Source organism: Gymnoscopelus microlampas, assembly GCF_963454915.1.
Source record: "Gymnoscopelus microlampas genome assembly, chromosome: 6".
Taxonomy (NCBI): domain Eukaryota; kingdom Metazoa; phylum Chordata; class Actinopteri; order Myctophiformes; family Myctophidae; genus Gymnoscopelus; species Gymnoscopelus microlampas.
In genome coordinates this window covers 43,085,772-43,098,043 of record NC_139943.1, presented here as the reverse complement: position 1 = coordinate 43,098,043, position 12,272 = coordinate 43,085,772, and the positions used below count along the sequence as shown (strand labels likewise).

Sequence of the window (12,272 nt, the reverse complement as noted above, 5' to 3'; positions counted from 1 at the left end):
ATATTTTCACAGGGATTATTTATTAGTGTAGATATACTTTTAGGAGTGGATTATGTGTCTAGATGCCTGTCAGACAGTCAGACAATGCTGCTCCGCAGGTCTAGGATGGAATAAACGGGTGCAGCCAACGCCAACGTGTGACGTGAGATTTCAGCGTACCGTAGGATGAAGCCCACGTCAGGATATATTGATAAATGCCGAAAGGTGCGGTGATCTCGCCGTACGCCCATTATTTGGGCTGCACCGCGTTGATAAATGAGGGCCAGTATCTCTATAGTCATTAAATGAAACGGGTCTTTCAGATTATTCATATTCCATCCTGATTGGCTAAGATTGTCTTCCAAAGTCTGCAGGAGTGCCCACATTTCATTTAGACACTTATATATATATTTATAACTTATATATGCAACAATACCATATATTGCATATATAACCATTTACTGCAATATTAACCATTACTGCAATGATATTGTATTCAGATTTGGCGGTGTGACTCTGCTCATGTGATATTATAGATTACCTTCGCAAGCATAACAACAGATCAGCATGTATATAGAATATACTGTGAAGTTGTTTACACAAAGTTAGGTGACAGCCACTGAAGAAAAATGCTGGTGGTGTATACAACATACCAAGTGTTTCTTTTTTATTTTTATGCACATGTACATTTGATTTGATGATGCTCTTTTCATTCTTTTTGCTATTTTTGCACTCTTTCTTTAAATCTTTTTACGTTTTTTCTTTATTCTATTGTTATTACTTATGCTGCTGCATTGTCTGAAGGAAGCCGAACCAAAATAAGTTTTACTCTTATGTACCTGTACACGAGATGTAACAATAAAGTACAACCTTGAACCTTGAGATCTGAAATCACAAACCCCCCAGAGCAGAGCATCAGATACAGTTTTGCATGAACGTAACATGAACATAATATTGAACCTTCAATGCATAATTAAACTACCACATATCATAGTACAACCATAGAACCACTGTACAATCCACAGAATCATCCTATTTACAAGGCCGGGGAGGTGGAGGGAATTTGAAAACCAACAGCTGAACAACCAGCTGAGACAGCTACAATAAGCACCGAGAATTAACAGTGAAGAGAGGCTGCTTAAATGAACCGCCAGAGATGCACTGTGGGAATGAGTGCGTGAGTGAGTTGGCTTGTAGTGAATGAGAATGACGTGAGGTTGAACGTACTGACTTGTGGGAGTACGAATAGCTTGTTAGCAAATGAATGGGGGGGGGTGTCCGGGGAGAGTGAACGTAGCATAAACATCCTGCCGTCCAAGCCTACATGAACTAACGCTACGCTGAATTCCCACTAGGCCGAGGAAGAAATGCACTCCCTAGAGGCCAAAGAAAAATGTTTGCCCTGCATTTATCACATCTGCCTTTTATAGCGCCACCAGGAGGCTGACTTAGGAAAACCATTTTTTTAATATTACTCCTTCAGATTTTATCCAAATTTAATTTCACACAAATCGGTACACATGATCTCTATAGTCATGTGATCAGGATGGATCTGTTAGATTTTTCACATTCCATCGTGATTGGCTAAGATTGACATCTTAAGTTTGGGGGAGTGGCCCCGTTTGAATGAAATGAAAATCATGAACGCAGCATCCGAATGCGGTGAAACTTTGCACGCACATTTGCACTACATCGAGTAACAAATACTACCCTTTTAACATTGCTCTATTATAGCGCCACCAGGAAGCCGATTTTTGCGAAACTTTTTTTTTTATATTACTCCTACAAATGTCTCGATGAATTAAATACACAGGACCACAATGGAAAGGAGCCCTCATAGCTTTTTGTGTTTTAGCACCATTTGTATAATAGTACCACTACCTTTTTGCAAACTGTTGATAAAGTATTCAATCAATCAATCAATCCTACTTAGGCCTAGCCTATTATATTGGCTACAGTGTATTTTACCAACGTAACACTTACATTATGCATGTTCTCTCTCTTAGCTATGCTGTGACCATCCAGGAGTCATATGCGCATCCATTTGACCAGATCTACTATACCAGGTGCACCGACATTCTCAACTGGTTCAAATGCACCAGGCACAGGTGGGTTCAGATCGTTCTCCATACTTCTCCATGTACAGCTTCATTAGTAGCCTGCCAATTCTCTGAAGACCACAGCAAATGTCCGTTAATTTAGCTGACACTCTGAAATGGACAGCACCAGAATGATTGTTTGACTGTCTTCATCTCACTGCATCTAGTTTTGAACATTACTGCGCTAACGTTAGTGGGCATCTAACTTTAAAGCCAAATACATCATTGACCGTATTCACATGTCGGCCATTTTGTTCTTATTCCCCACAGGGGTGGGGATGTAAGAAAAAAAAATATCTGTAGCCCATCTGTATGCTACAGATGGGCTAAAATGTGCATAAAAATGCATCAGCTTCGTATTCACGCTGTTTGCTGTCCCTCTGCTCTTTCAACATGCCAGATCTCTTGCAGAATGATACAAGGCACGTGTCAGTGTTATCCAACTGTTTACCTGTTTGCCCTTCAAGAGGGGTCAGCCTCTAAACCCAGGGTCTGTCTCTGTGTGTGTCTGCATTTCAGGATCAGCTATAAGACAGCTTACCGGCGGGGAGTGAGGACCATGTATAGACGGCGCTCTCAGTGTTGTCCTGGTTACTTTGAGAGTGGAGACCTTTGTGTCCGTGAGTATCTGTCTCCTGAATCAGGATGTAGATAATGTTATTAATGATCACTGCTGTTGTGAAAGTTATTATACTGTATGTGTGCGTGCGTGCGTGCGTGCGTGCGTGCGTGCGTGCGTGCGTGCGTGCGTGCGTGTGTACATATATTTTTTTCGAAACCTTCGAAGTGATTCGATTTTATAAATATTTAACCAATGACGAGTATTTACAAGAGTTCATGGCTAAATAAATAATAACTACATTGGATCACATTCCACACCTTCCCTTAGTAATTCGATTGGGCCAATCTTTGTGAATTTATTCAGTTTAAGTCCATTGAGTATGTTTTAACACAAACGTATTTGCTCCCTTTATATACTGTAGTCCCATTTTCAGCTTCTCTTTTTTTTCTACCCACAGTGATTTCATTGAACTTACATAACAATGAGAGGAATTAATGAGCCAAGTGGGGGTCCTCGTTACGGGCTGTGGATGCACTGCGCTCAGTGTGCTGGCCATAAAAGCACACCACAATTCAATAACATAAAAAGAACAGAAGCATGGGAAATTGAAGTAGAGCAATATGCTGATTACTATCCCAAGATGTCACTTTTATAACTTCATTAATCATCATTGATTTCTATTTTTGTTTCCACACATCAAAGTGACTTTTTCATTTTTATTTATTTATTTAAATTATTTCTCATTTTGACCAAAACGAAGACAAGAGCCATATATGGCTTCAGAGGCTTTGGTTTAACATTCTCAGAGCATCTTATGATTTATTCTCTTTACAGATTGTAATCCCACTCTAACATTTTCCCAGATCTTTCACAAGATGAACAAGTCATTTGATACAGTCAATCCAGCCATGCTCTTTTGACCATAGCCCAGCTTGTCCTTGTCTAAGCTTTACTAGCCTGAGGTACCAACGACGCATTGGGAGCCATGCCAGTGTGGAATCAGTGCAGATGTGATTATCTGGGGGTCTTGCCGAGGGAGAAGCGAAGGTTGATCAATAATGTATTCATTACCCCATGGAAGGATGATGGAAGTATTTGTTCATTAATAGCCATTTTCAGCACGTTGCCCAGGTGAATGTGTAAAACAGAGTAGGCGTCCTTCACATACGGTCTTCCTATTGCATGCAGAGATGTGTTATTATGAAATCATCACATTGGGCTGAGAAATGGGCGAGGGCTGCGCCTCCCTCCTTTGCTCTCTTGCAGGTGAAGTGGGGAGGCAGAGCTGATAGGGGCCGAGAGGGCAGTTTTGATTTCTGCTGTCTTTGCAAAGTGTTCCTCCCCTTTTAATCCTAGCCCTCTCACTATCAGGATTAAGAGATTTGTTCTGCAAGAGATGTTATGCATGCAGGAACAAAAAGGACAACAAGCAAAAAATAACTGAAGTATTCTGTTTCCGGACAGTTTGTTGTTTGTTGAATCATTAATATCCCCTTTGCATGTTTTACATTAAGCCTTAGCCTATCATGGTAATCCCCATACAAGAGTGTACTCATAGCTGTTTCATCCTCTGCTTACAGGTCTCATTGACCATATTCACATAGTGGCCATTTTGCGCTTATATCAGAGGTACTCCGAGAATGACATAAGAGCAAATTGGCCGCCATGTGAATGGTCAATTTGGCTCTACATCAGCCCTACATTTATTCTAGTGGCAGAGGGGGACAAAGTAAATCTTGGGATTTGAATGACTTGAATGAGAGGATCACAAAAAGACAAGAGTAGATACATGTCCTTTTTTTTTTTTTTTTTTTTTATCTCTCTTGTCATTGTAATTATCTCCGCCAGGATGGAGATTATGCTTTCGCCCATAGTACCCATAGTTTTTAGAATCGGCCTCAGGTCTAAATGGGCTAATAGGGGTGCCACAAATGTGACAAATGGCACTTTTGCAGATGTTTCTTTTTTCTATAATCACCAAATTAGGTACACATGATCACCGTAGTCATATGACAAATAATGTCAAATAGCTTTTTGATATTCTTCTACACGGTTTGCCTGTATTTACCTTCCCAACTCAGTGAAAGTTTTTTTTTTTTTTCTTCAAAATACGGCGTTTATCAAGAACACACCATTCAATCAACCACATATTGTAATCATAATATGATCCCTGCAACATATTATGTTGAGAAGCCTCTATGGATTGCACCTCAAAAAGCGTGTTCACTTCTGACCATATACTCCACGGAGAGTGCATATCTGGGTCTTTTCTGAAACATATTCATAATAATTTTTTATCACACGATTTTGTAACCCCTATTTTTTACCCAGTGCCAATGCCTAAGCTTGTAATCCTGGGCGCTACTCTCCCTCTGCCAGCCAGGGGAGAGCCCCGAACTCAGCTCATGCTTCCTTCAACGCTTGAGGAGTTAGCAGACCGCTTCTTATCACCTGACAGGGGGGAGTCCTCAGTGCCCACAGCGTCCCCTGCGGGAATTGAACCCAGGACCTTCTAGTTGTGAGGCGACAGCGCCACCGTGCCCCTACTATTGGCTTTTTAATGCCTTCACACAGTTGTTGCTGATCCGAAGTGATCATTTATTTCTACAAAGCTCTGTGTCATGGATGATGATGATAATGATGATGAAGTTTTATTATTTGAACAGCTTTTTTCTAATGAGTTGCTGGTGCCACAGCTGGTATCCACTGAGTTGACCTCAAGCTGCCACATAGCCTGTAATTGGTCTGTGCACAATGAAAGTTTTTTTTAGCTAGTCATTTCCACTAAAATTAGATATTACGATTGCAGCTGCGCATGAACAAGTGAGAGGAACTGGCTGTTGAGAGCTATTCATAATATCTTTCAGACCCAAGCCGCTTTTGATGGGTTATGGACTGGGTAACGGGCTCCATGTCATTTCTATCGCCTAGAAAACATTTAAGCCAAAATCTCTCAAATCCCTTTGTGAGTGATGCAAAGTTCATTCAGTCCTATTCAAATGGCTGAGGATGTGGCCATTGAGTCTAGCTGATTAATTATTTTAAGTGGAAGAGTGACCTGATCAAGTTAAAAGCGGTAGTTACAGCTTGCATATTTCACTGCATTTTAGAGATCGTGACGATGATGAGTTTTCTCTACAAAGGGATTCTGTGCCTTTGATTTTCGGTTTCTTACATTTTATTATTTTTCTTTTTCATACATACATATGGCAGAATATGAATCTTGTTTGATATGTGCACTGTCAATTGATTGGTTTTGTCACATTGTTGTTTGCCCTCTAACCTCTCACTCTTCTAAATAAAAACATATATAACACCTTATCATTAATGGCCGGTGAATAGATTTTCCTCTAACTGTTAGGCTAGTGGGACAAGGGAAATAATTACAGCAGTTTCTCAAAAGATCTCTTTTATTGGTCCTTTTAAAAGAGTGGTTTGTCTAGGGAAGAATATAAAATGTATTACACTGCGTGACAGCCACCAATTAGCTCTATTGTTCCCTGTCCTGATAACACCTCCACATAATGAGCAAGATTAGCCTTTTATCTAGATGAAAGACTCAATTTTCTGACAGATTCCATGGACATGAGTTAAAGAGAGTGATTCATGAATTTCAATTAAAATGAAAGACCCACTTCCTATTTTATTTTAACATCTCTACAGTACGGTGATTCAGATCTCAGGAGAAGCCTGCGTATCACCCCCCCCCTCCCTCACTCCCTCCCTCGAACCACCCATTTTCAGAAGTTAATTTCCATATTTCTAAAGGATGTGACACATTAGCATTTCCCCATTCTCACTGATCAGAATATGCTGATTGAAACTAAACGAAATCAACTCATCATGGTGACATTGACTTCTTCTCCTCTTGTCTTTGAGCGTGCCACATGCTGTAGACCCATTGATTACAGGTAGTCGATCTGACACCTTCGTCAGCACAAACGTTGAGGCTGCCCCCCCCCCCCACCCCCCCCCCCCCCCCCCCGGCTTACTGTAATTAGACAGTTTGCAGGCGTGCGGTGATCTACCCTGCATTATCTTTCAATCTCTGCTTTACCATTTTTGCCGGGGGAGCATTTCTGAGCTTAGCTCTGGCCCATGGGGCATTTAGGATTGCCCCCCCCCCTCAGTCCTCATCCTGGTGGCAGATTGTAATCGAAGGCTGATTGAGTGATAATCTATAGCAACAGTGTCCTGGCCCGGGGCCAGCCCCTGCTGACCACCACACTGTCTGCAGGAGGAACACAACAGTGCTCCAAACAAAGCACACACAGCCGCCACTGCACCTGCACTGACTGAACCATATCATGGCTTCTGCAGCATAGTCATAACACAAGTAAACGAAAGAAGCAGAAGTCACGATGGCGCCCTGGACGAGGTCTCATCAGTTAAGAGAATGGCTGTCTCTGCCGTGCTTCCGTTGGGCTATCAGTCCTCCACAGGCCAGGCTGTTGGACAGACACAGCTGATTCCCATCAGGGAGGACATAGACCTAGTATACATTCCATTTCCAGTTTCCCTCCATGGATAAGAGCCTCTACTGTCTTTCTTGACCCTGCTGGCCAGATGACCTTGGTCCGCTACAGAATTATTCATGCTAAGTGCCTTATTTGTGTTGTACTTTCCTGCTTGTCTTCACATAAACTGGCACAGTGGCAAAAAACTCCATGTAGGTCACTTTATTATCCAGCTGAAACCAAACTTCTAGCTTTAGTCAACACACTCCCAGGAATACTAATGCAAGCCCAATCAATTGGGTGGCGTGTTGCTCAATATGAATGATCAAGAAATCTGCACACTTAGTAAACACTGCGGTGCCTGGGCCTGCTACATTAAAGCATCACTATGACAAAGCACTAGCTGATCAAATTAGAAGGGATTTACAGCTTGTTTCTTCACAGCTCTGCCCGCTGATAACTGCTCATCGCGGTACGCAAGGCTATGTGATGAACTGAGATGTTGACCAAGGACTCAATCTCTTAAGAAATCATTTAGCTCAGTGTCAAGATGGATGTTAAACATGAGTGCCACGGCTAACATTTATTCCACTGATGGTATTAGGGAGATATTGAGTGTTCAACTTTATGGGCCATTTTCATTCAGCTGTTATCTTCGGGGTTTTCATTTGGCAGTTTATTGGTGGTTTAATGATGTTTGTGTGTGTGTGTGTGTGTGTGTGTGTGTGTGCGTGTGCGTGTGCGTGTGCGTGTGCGTGTGCGTGTGCGCGTGTGCGTGCGTGTGCGTGTGTGTGCGTGTGTGTGTGCGTGTACGTATAGTCTTTTGTTCATAAGTGTGTGTACTGCATGTGTTTATGCATGTGTATTTGAAAAAATGGTATGTACTGATGATGACATACCTGTGTGTTTTTCTCAGCTCTGTGCACTGAGGATTGTGCCCATGGTCGCTGTGTGTCTCCAGACACTTGCCAGTGTGAGCCTGGCTGGGGAGGATTAGACTGTTCCAGTGGTAAGTGCAATTTACTTCCAAACCTACCATTAGTCACCCCCTAACTCACTATTACTGCTCAGTGGCATTCACAATCCATTAAGCCTAAATTATACTAGACGAAAACAACACATTTTCAACTGAATCACGTTGCGGTTCTCAGTTGAAAATTTGTCAAGCAATACGGTTTTATGGTGAGGTATACATTTGCCCGTAGACCATGATAATTAGCTGTGAAACGTACAACTGTGTTTGCCTTGACGTCAGCCTGTCTCACAGCTGCTGGGCTCTGTGGGTTTCTCTGTTCTCAGCAAACACAGAGAGAGGAGCAGGTAAGTCACAATGAATTCATTTACGTCCGCTGGAAGTGGTTTGCCCGATGAACACGGTGGACGGATGGCTGGTTGCATCCCCCTCGTGTCTTCCAAGCTCTCTATTATGTTCTTAATCATGATTAGACCGCTGCCCGTGATTTGCGATGAGGAATCGATGTCAAGCTGAAACCAACCCACCCTGTCTGCCCCGGTTGTTTACCAGGCTTTACCTCTGCTCCCAGAGCAGTTCTCCAAGAGGCATGAGAGGGTGGAGTTAGGCAGATGCACTCTGCAATCAGCTAAATGCTGGGGCTTCTCTGACGCCAGACTAGAGGGAAGAGGGTATTGACCTTCCTGTGATGTTTATGGGCACAGACAGACACGGGCAATAGATGAGAGACATGGCAAATGGAAAAGTGATTGTAAATAGGCTGGTTTTCACAGGTCAGAGGGGAGGTGGAGAAATGTCTGCGATCCAGCTGCCTCCTTCTCCACAACATCTGGCACCATTTTTCATTCCGCATACATCAAGACATGCATTTGAGCAATTGTAAAAGCCCTTTCTGACCCCAAATGAAATCCTTAACTTCAACTGTGCACTCCAACAGTGTTTCAGTGCGACACTTATTGCCTTCAGATAAGATATTTAAGAATGAGTAATGGTGTCTAAAGTCATATCTGTACTGTTGCAGTGTAGATCTATGAGTTTTCTCATTAACAAAGAGCCATTCCCTGATTAGCAGCTGCGTGTAAATCAGCTACTCTCTCCGTGGCGGCGGCCGACTGGAAGTGAATTCATGGACACAAATGACAAGGCCGAGCTGTTTGCTGCTACAAACTGGTAGGGGTCCAAGGCTTCGCTCACAGGGAAAGTTCGAAGGTTTAGGGCCCCCTTGGGACACTCTCAGTTGGTTAGGAACGCAACCATGCATGCATACCAGCCTGCAGGTGCCGGGCTAATCCACCTTATTAAAACAGAGCTGATGATTGAGACAGAAGCATTATTCATAACTTTAGATTTCCATACCGGGCACATGTCCAGGCTTTTTCATTTACGAGCTTTCATCTGTAGAAATGAGAAATGTGTGCCAATTTTTAAATTAAATCTGCCCCCTTTTTTCTTCGTATAATTGGCGCAGCATGTTTTTTTTTTTGTCTTTCACTCTAAATTTTACTCTCTCTCCTCATGCGGCTCAATGATGGCCGCTTTAGTGGTCTCTATATAAGAGGTTTCACTCCTCACATTACAACCCACCAGGCTGAAAGGTGCACATTAACATATTCAGTTCAATGCGAACACAGCAAGCTGTCATTTCTTTATTTATATTTTGTTCAAGTTGAGGAATTTGTGCAAAAATAAAAGCCAACTCCCTGGTACTGTAGCTGCGCAGGGGTGGAATGAGCCTGCCACATGATGAAGGGAGTGTGAGAAAGTGTGTCGTTCTGTCTCAGAGAGACAAAACAGCTGTCATCGGGTGCAAAGCGGCTGAGAGCCAAAGCGACAGCCTTTTCGGTCAACGATCTGTAGCTGTATCAAAGGCTTGGACCTCGTTTCTGGAGCAGCAACCCCGCAGTTATGTACGTATGTGGGTCAGGTGGGTGGAAACGAACAGTTGTAACTGTTTAGTGGCTACGAATGCGGGGGAGAGAGAGATACAGTAAGGCCCAGGGAGGGGCGGTAGGGCTGGTGAAAATATCACCTGTTTTCCCCCGCTGGTGTCCACCTGCTGTAGCTAGAAGACATTCCATCCTCATATCCTCCCTGAGGCCACAGCAGCCAGACCAGATCTTACCTGTGACCTACATGGAGTCCTGGGGTTGCTCAGTGTCATCCAAAGGACATAGCACTGTGATGGACATTCAGTACAACAGCAAATGTAATCCAACCTTCAACTGGTTGAAGTGCGTTCTCTTTGTAGCAAATACAATCCCTCTGTGGCATGTGACTGGTTCTTGAGTTACTACTGTACTTGTAGAGATCTCATTTTATGTTCTGTGAATGCACCGGATGGGATTCATGAATAATGATAGTTGATTATTTCTGTGGATGTTGTTTTTGTTGTCGTTTGATAGTTATGCATCTTCGTTTTGATTTGTGTTCCTCCTGGTTTTGCTCTTCCTCTAATCCTTTTTAGTTTAAATGTGTATTTAGGTATTTTATTGTATCATGTAGTATTTATCTTATACTTGGTTTTGTCAACTGTGTTTTATTGAAAAAAGAAAAAAAAACATGCTTCACAGTGGGATTCGCTCTGTGTAAATAAAACATGCAGTGAAAAATGGAGCAGTGCATCACAGACAATAACAATCCTTAGACAGGAAATTCAGATTGATGCCGTTCTGCTTATGGAACTCTACTTCTGAGTGAGATATTTGTTATTTTTGTTTGCTTGAGTGGAGTATTGTGCTGTGCCAATATTACTGCTTATTGTTTACAACAAATATAGCGTGTGCTGTAGCGAAAACAGAACTGAATTGGATAAACTGGGGGGAAATAAACCTCTGCAGGATGAGTTTGTTGAGTGGGGAGAGAAAACAAAATATGATACAAAGTTTTCTCAGTAGATTGGAGCAGATTGGACCTTTCCAATGTGCAGTATCAATGACCTTGTCCCATTGCCTTCAGGGCTGTGATCTTCTCAGCACCTCCTTTTATGACTTAATCACACATGATGAGTCTGTCTGTCACACAGGGTAGCTATGCTACAGTAATAACAGCTTTCAAATAAACAGAATGATAAAGATAGATTGTGGTTATACTGGGTATATTTAGCCAAGTCTGCCATCGCTTGGAAAATATTAGGTGCAATGAAGCACTATCATTGATTTCATGTGCTTCATTGGATAAATGATATGTTTAAACCCGATGCTGGGTAAAAGAAATGAGCTTTTAGTATGATCCTCTGAGTTTTTTTCTTTTTTTAACTTCATTGTTAGGGTGCAAATGTTTGTATGGCCAGGCTGAGGATCCAAAATCGATGGTCCTTTATTAGATAAGTGTTTCATGATTCCACAAAGTAGTTTAGCATAGTTAACCAGGAGCCGTCCTCTGTGTTCTAAGGAGAAATCTATCACAACTAATAGCCAAATCTAATGTGTAGCTCCGCGCTTGGTCAGCCGTGGTGGTCCACGAGGTAACATATTCCTCCCTAATGCATTCAAGTGGGCAGGCAGCCATTGCTGCGGAAGCTACACATGGTTAATTGATGAATGTGGTCTTTTGAAAGTCTGTTTATGGGATATAGTGTATTAGATATATGGGCTTCATACCATCCTAATGCATAGTAATTGCTATTATCAACAGTAAGAGCATTCAAAGGTGTAAGAAGGTTTTTGGTGTTGAAAGTTCATTTTTGGTTTTATGACAATCATTGTGTCATCACCCATGCCCAAGGTTAGATAAGGACGCCAATGATGATGTATCACATTCCCATAGCGTATTTATTCATAATGAGAAAATAGTATTTGATCAACTCTTTAATTTATTGAATGGATTAATATTACTATTAACAAGGAATTGCCCCAGTGGACGAAATATGGTAGTCCCGCTAGGTGAGGTAGTTGGCTGAGAACATGGCAGGTGCTGCTGACGGCTGCCTCACCATTGTTGGTATGCAGTGATTCTGTGAACTGTCAAAGTTATCTGTTTTCCAATTTGTGTTTTGTTTAATTTGCATCTGGATAAACTCCAGTGTCACCTCAGCCACAAATGTTACCAAACCAACCACTGTAACCTTGTTGAGCAGCCGAGTTCCGTCAAGATAGTTTCTCGTAACAATGTCGATTGCCGTTATCACCCTCTCTGACCATTATTACTACATTAGCATGGGGAAAATAAAGGCTTGCTAATGATAAATAATATACAGTGTAATA

The 12,272-nt window shown here is 42.1% G+C and overlaps 1 protein-coding gene across 1 annotated transcript in view; it reads left to right on the top strand.

Moving 5' to 3' along the window:
• Nucleotides 1-2,637: 2,637 nt before the first annotated feature.
• Nucleotides 2,638-12,272, top strand: part of megf11 (multiple EGF-like-domains 11) — a gene marked incomplete at both ends in the record, with an annotated part of 74,834 nt that continues 65,199 nt past the window's right edge. The window contains 2 exons of the mRNA XM_084060219.1: nucleotides 2,638-2,698; nucleotides 8,014-8,106. Coding sequence (XP_083916345.1) covers nucleotides 2,638-2,698; nucleotides 8,014-8,106 — 154 coding nt within the window. The remainder of the gene's footprint in view (nucleotides 2,699-8,013; nucleotides 8,107-12,272) is intronic.